At 41.3% G+C, this 13441-nt stretch overlaps 1 protein-coding gene across 3 annotated transcripts in view; it reads right to left on the bottom strand.

Annotated features, from left to right (window-relative positions):
• Positions 1-12441, bottom strand: part of SNX4 (sorting nexin 4) — a 64669-nt gene extending 52228 nt beyond the window's left edge. The window contains exons 1-2 of one of the 3 annotated variants that reach the window (XM_057738183.1): positions 12261-12394; positions 10651-10926 (exon numbers count right to left, since the gene is read on the bottom strand). In XM_057738183.1, the coding sequence (XP_057594166.1) occupies positions 10651-10653 (3 nt within the window). In that variant the 5' untranslated portion in view covers positions 10654-10926; positions 12261-12394. Of the gene's footprint in view, positions 1-10650; positions 10927-12260 lie in introns of all 3 variants that reach the window. The other 2 variants (XM_057738181.1, XM_057738182.1) reach the window with 2 other exon arrangements.
• Positions 12442-13441: the final 1000 nt, after the last annotated feature.

Below are 13441 nucleotides of genomic sequence, written 5' to 3'. Positions count from 1 at the left end.
TGCCTGCCAATGCAGGGGACAGGGTTTCGATCCCTGGGCCAGGAAAACCCCATGTGCTTCGGAGCAACTAAGTCCATGCACCACAACTACTGAGACTGCATGCCACAGCTACTGAGCCCATATGCTGCAACTACTGAAGCCCATGCGCCTAGAGCCTGTGCCTCACAACAAGAAAAGCCACCGCACTGAGAAGCCTGCGCACTGCAATGAAGAGTAGCATCCATTCACCACAACTAGAGAAAGCCCAAGCACAGCAGCAAAGACCCAATGCAGCCAAAAATAAATAAATTAAATTAAATTTTTTTTAAAAAGTGGGCTTCTCATCAGAGTAAAGAACATCATTAAAGAGTGATGCTACAGGGACTTGCCTGGTGGTCCTGTGGTTAAGAATCCGTCTTGCAATTCAGGGGATGTGGGTTCAATCCCTGGTTGGGGAACTAAGATCCCACATGTCTCGGGAACTAAGCCTGCACACTGCAACTACTGAGCCTGTGCACTTTACAGCTCACGAGCCACAACTAGAGAGAAGCCCGGCCTCGCTCTGGAGCCTGCATGCCACAACTAGAGAGCCCATGTGTCGCAACTACTGAGCCCATGTGCCGCAACAAAGATCCCGTATGCCCCAACTAGGACCCGACGAAGCCAAACGAATTAAAAAAATAAATTTTTTAAAAAAAGTGATGCTACAGTCATATCTACACTTCTTATTCAAAGGAACAACATCTCAAATGTGGATGCTTAACATTGAATCACTACTTTTTACCTGACTTAAGACCAAATAAATGTAGAAGATGTATAAGATATTTAAAAGGCTGATGAAATTTTTTATTTCCAATTCAATGAGTAAAAATGAATATAATCTACTTTAAGTTTTAAAAATGCTGAAAAAAGTGAAACAGTAAAAGCAAGCATAAAACAGATAACAGTGATAAAATAAGAAACTATTAATTCCATAACTGCGTATTTATTGAGATCTATTTTAATACAATGCCTGTCATTAGGAATGGGAAGATAACTGAGACAAGGTGCTTGAGTCAGTGGTTCACAGCTTGCCTGAGGAATTCTCACCATCCAGTAGCTACTGTCCTTTAGGATTAAAGACAAAATGAAGGCTAACCTTAATATAATAATTTTCAGGATTGTAGATGAAAACAGTTGGAGTATCTACAGCACTCATTTAGTTAATCTTATTTAAGTCACACACGAAAGAAAATACATTTATTGTTACATTGCAAATTATGGGGAAAAGATAAAATTAAAAGAAAACAGGTCAAAAGACAAAAAAACAGGCAGACTGAGATGAGCATGGCGCTAACTCAGAAAAGAAAGAATGCAAAGAAAAGAAAAATAAATAGCAAAAAATAAAATAGAATTCTGGGCAGTAAAATTGACACTGCAAAAAAATCAGATCAGTAAGATGATGACATAGTTGGGAAGCTCTCCCAGAATGCTAAGGAAAAAAGATCCCCCCAAAATTGAAAATGGTAAAAGATGATTTAAAAAAAAAGAAAACTAAGGACTAACATTTAAATAATAGAGAAGTTCTTGAAGAAGAAATCAGAAGAAACAGAACAGAAACAATAATCATCAGTATAATTAAAAAGAAACCAAAAAAATCCCCTCTGAATTGAAAAAAAATTTTCTACAGCTTTAAATTGAAAGGCATGTGCTTAATGTATAATGAATTAGAAAATTAAATATCTTCAGCGTAAAGAAAAAAATCCTAAAATGACTAAGGCAGAAAAATAAAAAACAAGACCACTACAAAAGAATAAAGACCAGATTTGCCCTAGATTTCACAATAAGAAACTCCAAATGACAAAGGAGCATCATGCATCTTATAAAACATGCTTGAAATATTATGAAACATACTAACATATTGTTTCTACAAAAATACTTTATCCCTATTATAAAAAATAAACAAAAAGTTAAAAAAAAAATATACAGGAAAAAAAAAAAAAAAAACTTTATCCCAGCACAGATTTTTTCTGTAGAAACTGATACTCTGTTCCTAAAATGTATATGGAAATACAAAGCATCTAGTATAGCCAAAACAATTTTGAAAAATAACAAGTTGCAAGACCTACTCTATCTGGTTTCAAAATTTATTAAAAAGCTAAACTAATCAAGACAGTGGCGTATTGGCAGGACAAACATAGAGATCAATGGATCAGTGGAACAGAATTGAGAATCCAGAAACAAACCTTTACATTTACGATCAACTGATTTTAATAAACACACCAAGGCAAGTCAGCAGGGAATGGAGTCTTTCCAACATACAGTGCAGGAACAACTGAATAGCCACAGGCAAAAAAGAAAAAAAAAGCAGACCCTTTCACTCAAAATGGCTTACATTCTTATAGAAGCTGAAACTGGGGAATTCCCTGGTGGTCCAGTGGTTACGACTTCATGCTTTCACTGCCAAGGACCCAGGTTCAATACCTGGTCAGGGAACTAGGATCCCGCAAGCTGCTCAGAGTGGCCAAAAAAAAAAAAAGCTAAAACTGAAATTTCTGGACTTCCTAGGTGGTGCAGTGGTTAAGAATCTGCCTGCCAATGCAGGGGACACGGGTTTGAGCCCTGCTCCAGGAAGATTCCACATGCCACAGAGCAACTAAGCACGTGCGCCACAACTATTGAGCCTCTGCTCTAGAGCCCGTAAGCCACAACCACTGGCACCGTGTGCCGCAACTATTGAAGCCCACGTGCTGCAACTACTGAAGCCCACGCGCCTAGGGCCTGTGCTTCACAACAAGAGAAGCCGCTACAATGAGGAGCCTGCACACCACAATGAAGAGTAGCCCCCGCTCACAGCAACTAGAGAAAGCCCATGTGCAGCAACGAAGACCCAACACAGCCAATAAATAAATAAAATAAATAAATTTATTAAAAAAAAAACTGATATTTCTAGAAGAAAACGAGAAAGTCATCATGATCTTGGGATAAGTAAAGAGTTCTTAGATACAATACCAAAAGCAAAATCCATAAACGAAAAAGAAATGGATATAATGGACTTAATCAAAATTAAAAACTTTTGCTCTCCTAAAGACACCACTGGCCTTTCTCACCTTCTGAATTGGCCCACACCCTGTGGAGTGTGTTTCTTTCTAACTAAATCCCCTTCTTACCGATGAAAAAAATAATAAAAACAATAAAAATAAAGACACCATTAAGAAAAAGAAAAAAGCCACAGCCTAGGTGAAAAAATATCTGCAAATCTCACTATCTGATTAAAAAAAAATTTTTTTTAAACTTGTATCCAGAATACCTGAACAACACATACAACTCAGTAAAAAGGAAAACCACCCAATTTTATTTTATTTATATATTTATTTATTTTCATTTATTGGCTGTGTTGGGTCTTCATTGCTGTGCTCGGGATTTCTCTAGTTGCGGCAAGTAGGAGCTACTCTTCATTGCAGTGCACGGGCTTCTCATTGCAGTGGCTTCTCTTGTTGTGGAGCACGGGCTTCAATAGTTGTGGCACACAGGCTCAACAGTTGTGGCTCACCACTCTAGAGAGCACACTCAGAGGTTGTGGCGCACAGGCTTAGTTGCTCCGTGGCATGTGGGATCTTCCTGGATCAGGGCTCGAACCCATGTCCCCTGAACTGGCAGGAGGATTCTTAGCCACTGCGTCACCAGGAAAGTCCCCCACCCAATTTTATTTTTTTTTATAAATTTATTTATTTTTTTAATTGGCTATGTTGGGTCTTTTTTTGCTGTGCGTGGGCTTTCTCTTAGTTGCGGTGAGTGGGGGCTACTCCTCGTTGTGGTGCGTGTGCTCCTCATTGCCGTGGCTTCTCTTGTTGTGGAGCACAGGCTCTAGGCATGTGGGTTTCAGTAGTTGCAGCACATGGGTTCAATAGTTATGGCTCATGGGCTCTAAAGTGCAGGCTCAATAGTTGTGGCGCACGGGCTTAGTTGTTCCGAGGCATGTGGGATCTTCCTGGAGCAGGGATCGAACCCAAGTCCCCTGCATTGGCAGGTGGATTCTTAACCACTGTGCCACCTAGGAAGCCCCCCAATTTTAAAAATAAGCAAATGACCTGAATAGAATTTCACCAGAGAAGATATACAAATGGCAATAAGCACATGAAAAGATGCTCAACACCATGAGTCATTAGAAATATGCAAATCAGAACCACTTCACACCCACTAGAATGCCTATAATCAGAAAAACAGACAATGCCAAGTGCTGACAAGGATGTGGAGAAATGTGAGCCTCAGAATTGCTGGTGGTAATGTTAAATGGTACAGTCACTTTGGAAAACAGTGGCAGTTTCTTAAAAAGTTAAATATAAACTCACCATATAACCCAGCAATTACACTCCTACAAATCTAACTCAGTAGAAATGTAAACATATATCCACACAAAGACTTGCACATGAATGAACATTCATCATAGCAGTAATATTCATAATATCTAAAAACTGAAAATAACCCCAACTTCCACCAAATGGTGAATAAACAAAATGTGATATATCCATACAATCGAATATTATTCAGTAACAAAAAGAAATGACTATACATGCTATAAATATGGATGAATCTCAAAAACATTATAAGAAGGCAGACTCAAAAGACAACAGAGTGTATGATTCCATTTATATGAAATATCCAAAAGACAAATTGACACAGAAAGCAGACAGTGGCTGTCTAGGGCTAAGGGTGGGAAGGGGGATTAATTTCAAAGGGGAACGAAGGAATTTGGGGGAATGACAGAAATGTTCTAAAACTAGGTTGTAGTGATGGTTGTGCAACTCTGCAAATTTACTAAAAACTACTGAATGTATATACTTACAATGAGTGGATTTTATGGTATATAAAATATACCTTAATAAAGTTTAAAAAATAAAATCCATGAGCCCATAATGAAACAGACAAATAAATAGAAATTTTGATGAGGAACAAGATATTTTCATAGTTTCAAAGTACGTCCCCACAAAAAGATATCAGATTTGTGGTTACCAGAGGTGGGGGATGGGGGAAAAAAGAACCGGATGAAGGCATTCAAAAGGTACAAACTTGCAGTTATAAGCTAAATAAGTACTAGGGATGTAACGTACAATATGATAAATATAATTAACACTGCGGTATGTTATTTATGAGTGTTGTTAACAGAGTAAATCTTGAGTTCTCATCACACAAAATTTTTTTCTATTTAATTTTGTATCTATATGAGATGATGGATGTTCATTTCATGATGAATGTAAGTCAAATCATTATGCTGTATACCTTAAACATACACAGTTCTGTATGTCAATTATTTCTCAATAAAACTGGAAGAAAAAAAAAGTATGTCCCCACAAAATTAACTACAAAGGGAAAAAGAGTAACTTTATATTGGAGAAGACTGGTAGAAAAAGTGATCAAACCTAAATCCTGTCTATAAGCAATTACAAGAACACAGCAACACTTTAGTGGCAATTTCTGCCAAAGAAGCATAACCTGAATCTAATCATGAGAAAACATCAGGCAAACCCAAACTGAAGGACATTCTACAAAAATAACTGGTTACTCATCTTCAAAAGGGTCAAAGTCATGAAAGCAAAGACCAAGAAACTCTTCCAGCCTGGAGGAGACTAAAAAGACAACACAACTAAATGTAATACTTGAGGGACTTCCCTGGTGGCACAGTGGTTAAGACTCCAGGCTCCCAATGCACAGCTCCCGGGTTTGATCTCTGGTCCCACATGCATGCCACAACTAAGAGTTTGCATGCTGCAATTAAGGAGCCCACCAGCTGCAACTAAGACCTGGTGCAACCAAATTAAAGAAATAAATAAATAAAACTCCTTAAAAAAATAAAATAAATGTAATACTTGAGTATGGAATGAATCATTTTGCTCTGAAGAATGCTGTTGGTACAAGTGGCAAAACGTACATGAAGTCTGAGGATTAGATAATATTAATTCATAAATGCTATTTTAATGCTTTTGGTGGCAGCACTGTGGTTATATAGCAGAATGTCCTTGTTTGCCCTTGAAGTACACACTAAATGTTTTGGGGATGAGATGAGGGAATATCATGATGGCAGTTTATTCTCAAATAGTTCAGGGGAAACAACTGTTTGTTTGTTTGTTAATAAATCAATAAACTTGTTTATTGATTTATTGGCTGCATTGGGTCTTCGTTGCTGCACACAGGCTTTCTCTAGTCGCAGCGAGCAGGGGCCACTCTTCGTTGCGGTGCTCAGGCTTCTCGTTGCAGTGGCTTCTCTCATTGCAGAGCATGGGCTCTAGGCACACGGGCTTCAGTAGTTAGGGCACATGGGCTCAACAGCTGTGGCTCGCAGGCTCTAGAACACAGGCTCAGTAGTTGTGGCGCATGGGCTTAGTTGCTCCAAGGCATGTGGGATCTTCCTGGCCAAGGGCTTGAACCCATGTCCCCTGCATTGGCACGCAGATCCTTAACCAATGTGCCACCAGGGAAGCCCCAGGGGAAATAATTCTTTGTACTGTACTTGCTTATAAATTTGAATATTTCTATAAATGACATTATTTTTTTAAAAATGTAATGGCCACTACATTTACATAAATAATGTCTGTCTCAGTTATGTTTTAGGGAAGAAAAAAAAAAAAACATACATTCCTTCTAAGTCATTACAGAGGATAAAATCAAAGAAATCATGGTCCACAAAGAGAAACCCAAAAACAGAACCTAAAATAAGAAAGTACAAAGTATGACAATAAAATCAGCTAAAAATAAAAGCAGTTAAGATAATATAGGCAAATGTCTTAAATTCCCTATGGTAAACAGAGAAAGACTGACAATGCAAGCTATTAAAACCTGTAACATGGACAAACACAAAGAAGGTAAACTGAGATCAAAAGAAACCAGTGTAACATCAAGCCAAGAAGGTAATCAGGAAAAAATAAAGTAATTGGTAAACAAGAAAAAAAATCAAAGTTTGTCATTAGAAGAGGATAAATTCTCCCTCAGATTAGCAGCCATCTTGCCAGAATTTGAATGTGAGTTACAAAGATAAGCTGTGTAACTCTGGGCAAGTTACTTAACCTCTCTGTCAGTTTCCTCATCTGTAAAATGGGGATAAGAACATCTAACTCATGATGTTGGGAACATTTAATGAGTTAACACATTTAAAGAGTTTCAAAGTTGCCTAGCATGTTAGCAAGACCTCAAGTATTTATTACCTATTATTCGTAGGTTAAAGTTTTTCTGACTATGAAAAAAAATTTTTTTTTGGCTGGGTTGGGTCTTCGTTGCTGCACTTGGGCTTTCTCTAGTTGCAGTGAGCAGGGGCTACTCTTTGTTGCAGTGTGTGGGCTTCTCAGTGTGGTAGTTTCTCTTGTTGCGGAGCACAGGCTCTAGGTGCTCGGGCTTCAGTAGCTGCAGCACACGGGCTCAGTAGTTGTGGCTCGTGGGCTCTATAGTGCAGGTTCAGTAGTTGCGGCGCACGGGCTTAGCTGCTCCGCGGCATGTGGGATCTTCTTGGACCAGGACTCGAACCCGTGTCCCCTGTATTGACAGGCAGATTCTTAACCACTGCGCCAACAGGGAAGTCCCCCTATGAAAATTAACATGTGCTTAATATACAAAAATTGAAAAGTACAGAAAAAAATATAATAAATATAAATTTACTTATTTACCTGCATCTCAAAACCCAGCACTAACCACTAATGATATATATTTGTATACTTCCTCACAATCTTTTTTTCCAGTTGTGATGCTTCTGTGTTACTGAATGGGTCAGAGATCTGAAGTTTAAGAACCATCCACTGAGGGCCTTTGGAGGTACAGTGGTTAAGACTCCACACTTCCATTGCAGAGGTTACCAGTTCGATCCCTCATCAGGGAACTAAGATCCCACATGCCACGGGGTTCGGCCAACAAAAGAAAAAAAAACTATCCAGTGAATTTACTTCTCTTAGGGGATAGGTCTACAATAGTCAAGGTAGCTGGTATTAGGTAAAAAACAATAATAATGTGTTTACTTAGGCCTAACAGTGAAGTCTTATTCAGCTCTATTTCTTAGATAACTGAGAAAAATAAGGTTAGGATATACACATTTTCTTGTGCTTTTTATCTATTAAAAATATATTTTAAAATAGCACATTTATTCAGAAAACATTAATTTTTATTTAAAATAAACACTACGTAAGTTTGAACAGTTTTCCAAACTGAGTCACAACGCATTCATGGTTCATGAAATTACCTTGGTGGGTTGTGACCAACATTTCTTTTTAAAGTTAAAGAAGAGAGAACTATCAGAGGGCAATGCATGAAGTGATGGTTAAGTATTGTCTCCTGAAACAGTGCATACGTATACAAGTATAGGTATTCTGAAAAGGATGTAAAAATGTATTTTGTACTGTGAGTCGCCTTCAAAAACAATCCGAGAGCTGCTGAGGTAGAAAATGAGGAAAACATTCTTGAGAATGCTTTAATTATCTACTACTGAACTGATAAATTCTGTAACTATGCTTATGCATTTCATTTTCCTTTTTCATGTTATCTTCACCCACAGATGCCTCAAACCTTCCTCACAGTTCTGGCCTCCTCCACTCAGCTCTCTGCTGCCAATCTGCAAAGCCGCTAATCGTGCAAAGACATTTTCAAGCACCGGCTGCTCAAGCAGTCTTAGCACCAACCAGCACTCCTAGGCCTAGAGCACTTCCCTACAAAAATCATTATGAATCCTCAGGCAGTGGTTCTTCTCTGAGCAAATACTGTTAACTGCCAACCCAATGGAATCTTCCAGCCAAAAAAGAAGCATTTTTACCTCCATTCCCTTGCTATTTCCTCTCTCTTCTGCCAGGACTAATTACTACTCTCTTGGAGATTGGATTCCTCTCTCTTTCTTCATTTTCTAAACGACTTTAAATAAAACTGACAATACTTAAAAAAAAAATTCTTCCTAATAAGGGAAAAGTATGAAAAGAAAGGAGACTTCTAATTAGACAATGGAAAGGAAGAGGCTGAAGACAAGCAGAAAGAAAAATAAGAGAATACAGAATAAGAGTTTACAACAGAATTTTAAAAATCTTAATGATGTTTAAAGCCAGAAAAGATTTGCAACTCTTAGGCAGTGCTTGTTTTCACTACCCTTAGGTGTAGGGTAATTGGTACAATTTGCTCTCCATCCAAAATGTGCAGTCAAAAATAAGGCTGATGAGGCTTTTTGACATCTCTGCACACTATCTGTATAGGTATCTTTGTGGTGAAAAACTGATTGATAAATCAACACATCATTCAGACCTTTTTTCTTCTTAACATAACAATCTTAACTAAAGGAAAAAAAATTTAAGTACAATATTTTACAATTTACGAGACTATCTTTAACTTTTTTGGGGGGGAGTGAAGCTGCATGGTTCAATGAACAGAGCACTGATGTCAAAGTCAGGCAGACCTGGGCTCAAATCCCCACCATGCCACTGACTAGTTTGTGACTTTGGTCAAGTCACTTCTCTCTGAGCCTCTATTTCCTCATCTTCATATGTCTTTTGGGGGTAATTTTGAAAATTAAATGGAAAGTAGAGCCTTACTGTGCCTAGAGCAAACAATAAATGTAACTTACATGTCTGCCCAGACCACATTCCTATCTACCAGTAACAGTAGCAATATGGCTAAGGTTACCGCAATACTTCTCAACTGGGGATGGACTGGAGTGGAACTGGGGACAGAAAGAGGGAAAAGGAGCAGATCTTCTAAGGGGGAGACTGGGGAGTCTTTTAGGAGGAGGGGACAATGCACAGAGTATGCATGAATGTATGTGTGTGTTTAAACTCCTGGTGATTCTGAAATATTTGTCCAAATGGCTTGTATCTCTATAAATTACTGAATTACAGAGTTGTTTGAGGAAACCCTTAAGTCTGGGCAATAATGAATGGTCTCTTGGAACACATATTTACTGAAAAGTCAGATAATACTATCTAACTACAACTTTTACAGTATGATGTCATCTTTGGCTTTTCAGATATCTTAAACTGAACACACATAAGGTTTTTTTCTTTAAAGGAGATATTTATAATCACTTTTAAATTAACATAAATGAATTTGATACTATAGTTGTAACTTCATATTAGTAAACTAAGTATCCAAAGGCTTTCACAAAAAAAATTACCAAAATATTCACTGTCGTAATCAAAATTAAACTCATGATGTAGCTATCAAAAGATATGATTCTTAACTTTAGAAACAATCTAAAATTGCTTTAACACATATCCACAAGACTGGCAAATAATTTAAAGTCTGCAAATATTAAGTGTTGATAAGGATAGAGAGCATCAGGCACTACTGATGGTATATTCAATCTAGAAAACAATTTGGCACTACCTACTACCCTATATCCTATGCTACCACCCTATAATCCAGCAATTTCACTGTTAAATTTATATTGGACATTTGCACCAAGAAATATGTAGGAAGAAGTTCACAGTAGTAGTAATGTTTTAGAAATAGCAAGAATCTTGTAACAACCCCAATGTCTGTAAACAGAAGAAAAGAGAAATCAACTGTAGAATATCTATAAAATGGCATACTATAGAGCCATGAGTATAAACGAACTACATTTTGGATGAATTCCAAAAACATTAAAGAGCAAAGGAAGTCACAGTAAAATCAGTCCACTTATGCAAATTTCAAAATCAAGTAAAACTAAACAACATATTGTTTAGGGACACTTACCATAAGATTATTTTCAAAAAGCAAGAGAGGGACTTTCCTGGTGGTGCAGTAGTTAACAAGCTGCCTGTCAACGCAGGGGACATCGGTTCCATCCCTGGTCTGGTACGGAGCATGCCTCGGAGCAACTAAGCTCGTGCGCCACAACGACTCAGTCCCTGAGCCTAGAGCCCGCGCTCCGCAACAGGAGAAGCCACTACAATGAGGAGCCCACGCACCACAACGAAGAGTAGCCCCCGCTCACCACATCCAGAGAAAGCCCGCGCGCAGCAACGAAGACTCAACGCAGCCATAAATAAATAAGGAAATAAATTAAAAAAAAAAAATAAATTAGGCCAAATTGGCATATAACATTATTAAAATAAATTAAAAAAATAAAATAAATGAAGCAAAATTGGTATATAACATTATTAAAAAAAAAAGCTAGAGAATTGTTAATACAAAATTCACAATATAGATTACTTCTGTGGTGGAGGGAGCGGATGTAACCCAGGAGAATACATGGAGGCTTCAAAGGAACTGATAATTATTTTGTGAGACCCTTCTCTGCATTAATGATATATTTCAAGATAAAAGTTTCTTTCTTTTTCTTTCTTCCTTTCTCTCCCTCTTTCTTCTCAAAGAGAACAGAAAAACTAAGTCACAGATGGGAACCTGCATTAAAAAAGCAAATCACGCAAGAGCCCAGTTTATGCACTACAGCATACACACACTTCTCTCACATTTCATGAGATACTGACCTCTCCACAAATAATTCTAGAATTTAGGAAGAAATTGAATGAAAAACTGAAAACTCACCCATAAACGTCTTCACGGCATCCTATATATCTCAACACTTCCCCCACGTAAGCAAAACCTTCCACTCCTGTGTTGACGTTCCTAGCTAGCAAAGAGTCTTTCTAGTCACAGTCAGCAAACAACTTTAATTTTTCCCTATCCATTTATCAGAAGGATGGGCAGTTTTGTACTAGCACTAATGCCTGTTTCAGAAAGAAAAGAAGCAACACGCAAGAGCAATGCACACTCGGATTCGGGTGGTCTGATGAGACGTCCTCGGCAGGTTCTGAATCGCTGCCCTGTAACCGGATCTACCCGTCCTGCATCCAGCGCCAAAACACTTCGGGACAACAGCGATCACACACGTACGATGAAGCACTGTCTCCTTTCCCCGAGCAAATGCACACCACCAGCCACCAGAGGAGCCTCGCAAGGCAGACGGAGGGGGCAGCCGTGACACGGCGCCGCGGGCCGACCCAGCACGGACGCCCGCGAAGCAGCGCCAGCCGAGGAGCCCTCTAAAGAGCCCTCGTCACGCCCGCCTCCGCGCCCCTCCTCGCGCCCGCCACCCCCGCCCCCGGCGCGCCCCTCCTCCCGCCACAGCCGCCGCCGCCCAGCGCCCCCGACCAGACGCCGCGCCTCAGCCCGCAGCCCCGGCGCCGCCCGGGCCCTCCGCGCGCCCCCTCGGGGCCGCCTTCCCGCCGCCGGCGCCCCCAGCCAGCTCCCGGGCCCCGCGGCGCCGCTCGCCCGAGCCCGCCGGCCCCTGCCTAGAGCGGCGCGGCCCGGCCCACGAGGCCCGGCCCGGGCGGGCGGCCTCTGCCGGCTCAGCTCCTCACCATGCCGTCCCCGGGGCCCTCGTCCCGGGCCCGCTCCGCTTCCGCACCGGCCACAGACTCCAGCCCGGCGGCGCGGCGGCCCAGCGGCTCTAGCGGCGCAGGCTGCGGGAGCCGCTCGCGGTCGGCCGGCGCCTGCTCCATGGCCGCGGTTCGGCACGGCGCCCGCAGCGCGCCTGCGCCGCCGCGCCCGGCACCGCCCGGCCGTCCGCCTGCGGCCGCCACCCAGGCCCCGCCCCCCGCGCCTGCGGCCGCCCCGCCCCCCTTACCCCCCTCCCGCCCCCTAAAGGTCGGGGCCGCGCCCGTTGCTTCCGGCGGTTCCAGCCACGCGATCGGCAGAAGGCAGCGCTCACGTGTGTGAGAGACGCCAAGCGCTTGACGGGAGCGGCGCCCGGGTTCTGTCTCGGCGGAGCCTTCATGGTTTCCGCCGGCGCCTGGGGCTCTTTCTGGCCGAGTCCCGTCGCCGGTGGAAGCTGTGACGCGCGGGCTCCTCCCGCCCCTGACACCGCCTCGGGCGTGGTGGCGACCTTTCCCATTCACCCCCGACACCTCGAGGTGCCACGTCCCGGTGCTCATATCACTTTGTTCATAAACCCGTTATGCCCTTTCTCATATTTTTTTTAATGATTTTTCTGTCTGCCGCAACTGGACTTAAGATTCCTTGAAGGCAAGGACACTATTATTTTTTTCTCTTACCAAACCTAGGACATTTGCTCAGTAAATGTTTAAAGGCATTTAATCCGTTTTTCAGGGACTATCTGTGCTACACAGATTCTCAGTAATTTTTTTCATTTTTTAGCAGCACTGTGCAGTTTGGCTTATCTTAGTTCCCCAACCAGGGATGAAACCCAGGCCTTCCGCAGTTAGCACAGAGTCCTAACCACTGGACCACCAGGGAATTCCCAGGAACCATTTTTAAATCAGAGAACTTTTATTAATTTGTTATAGGAGAAATAGATATATTTCCAGGGACAGATTTATATCTGTTATCCTGTGCCCCTTTTCCCAGTTTTGAGATACCCAGGAAACTAAGCCCTAGAGCCATCAGGATAATCGCTCTGGGCTGGTGACTTGAGCATCTCACCCTGCAGTGAGTAGTGTTAAAAAACCAAATTCAACTGAGTAAACGTTGAAGATCTTATTGTCTTTATTCAACAGTTGGTGGATGAGGCAACATCCCGCCT

The sequence above is a fragment of the Hippopotamus amphibius genome, chromosome 6 (genome assembly GCF_030028045.1).
Source record: "Hippopotamus amphibius kiboko isolate mHipAmp2 chromosome 6, mHipAmp2.hap2, whole genome shotgun sequence".
Taxonomy (NCBI): domain Eukaryota; kingdom Metazoa; phylum Chordata; class Mammalia; order Artiodactyla; family Hippopotamidae; genus Hippopotamus; species Hippopotamus amphibius.
This window is presented reverse-complemented; position numbering and strand designations above follow the sequence as displayed.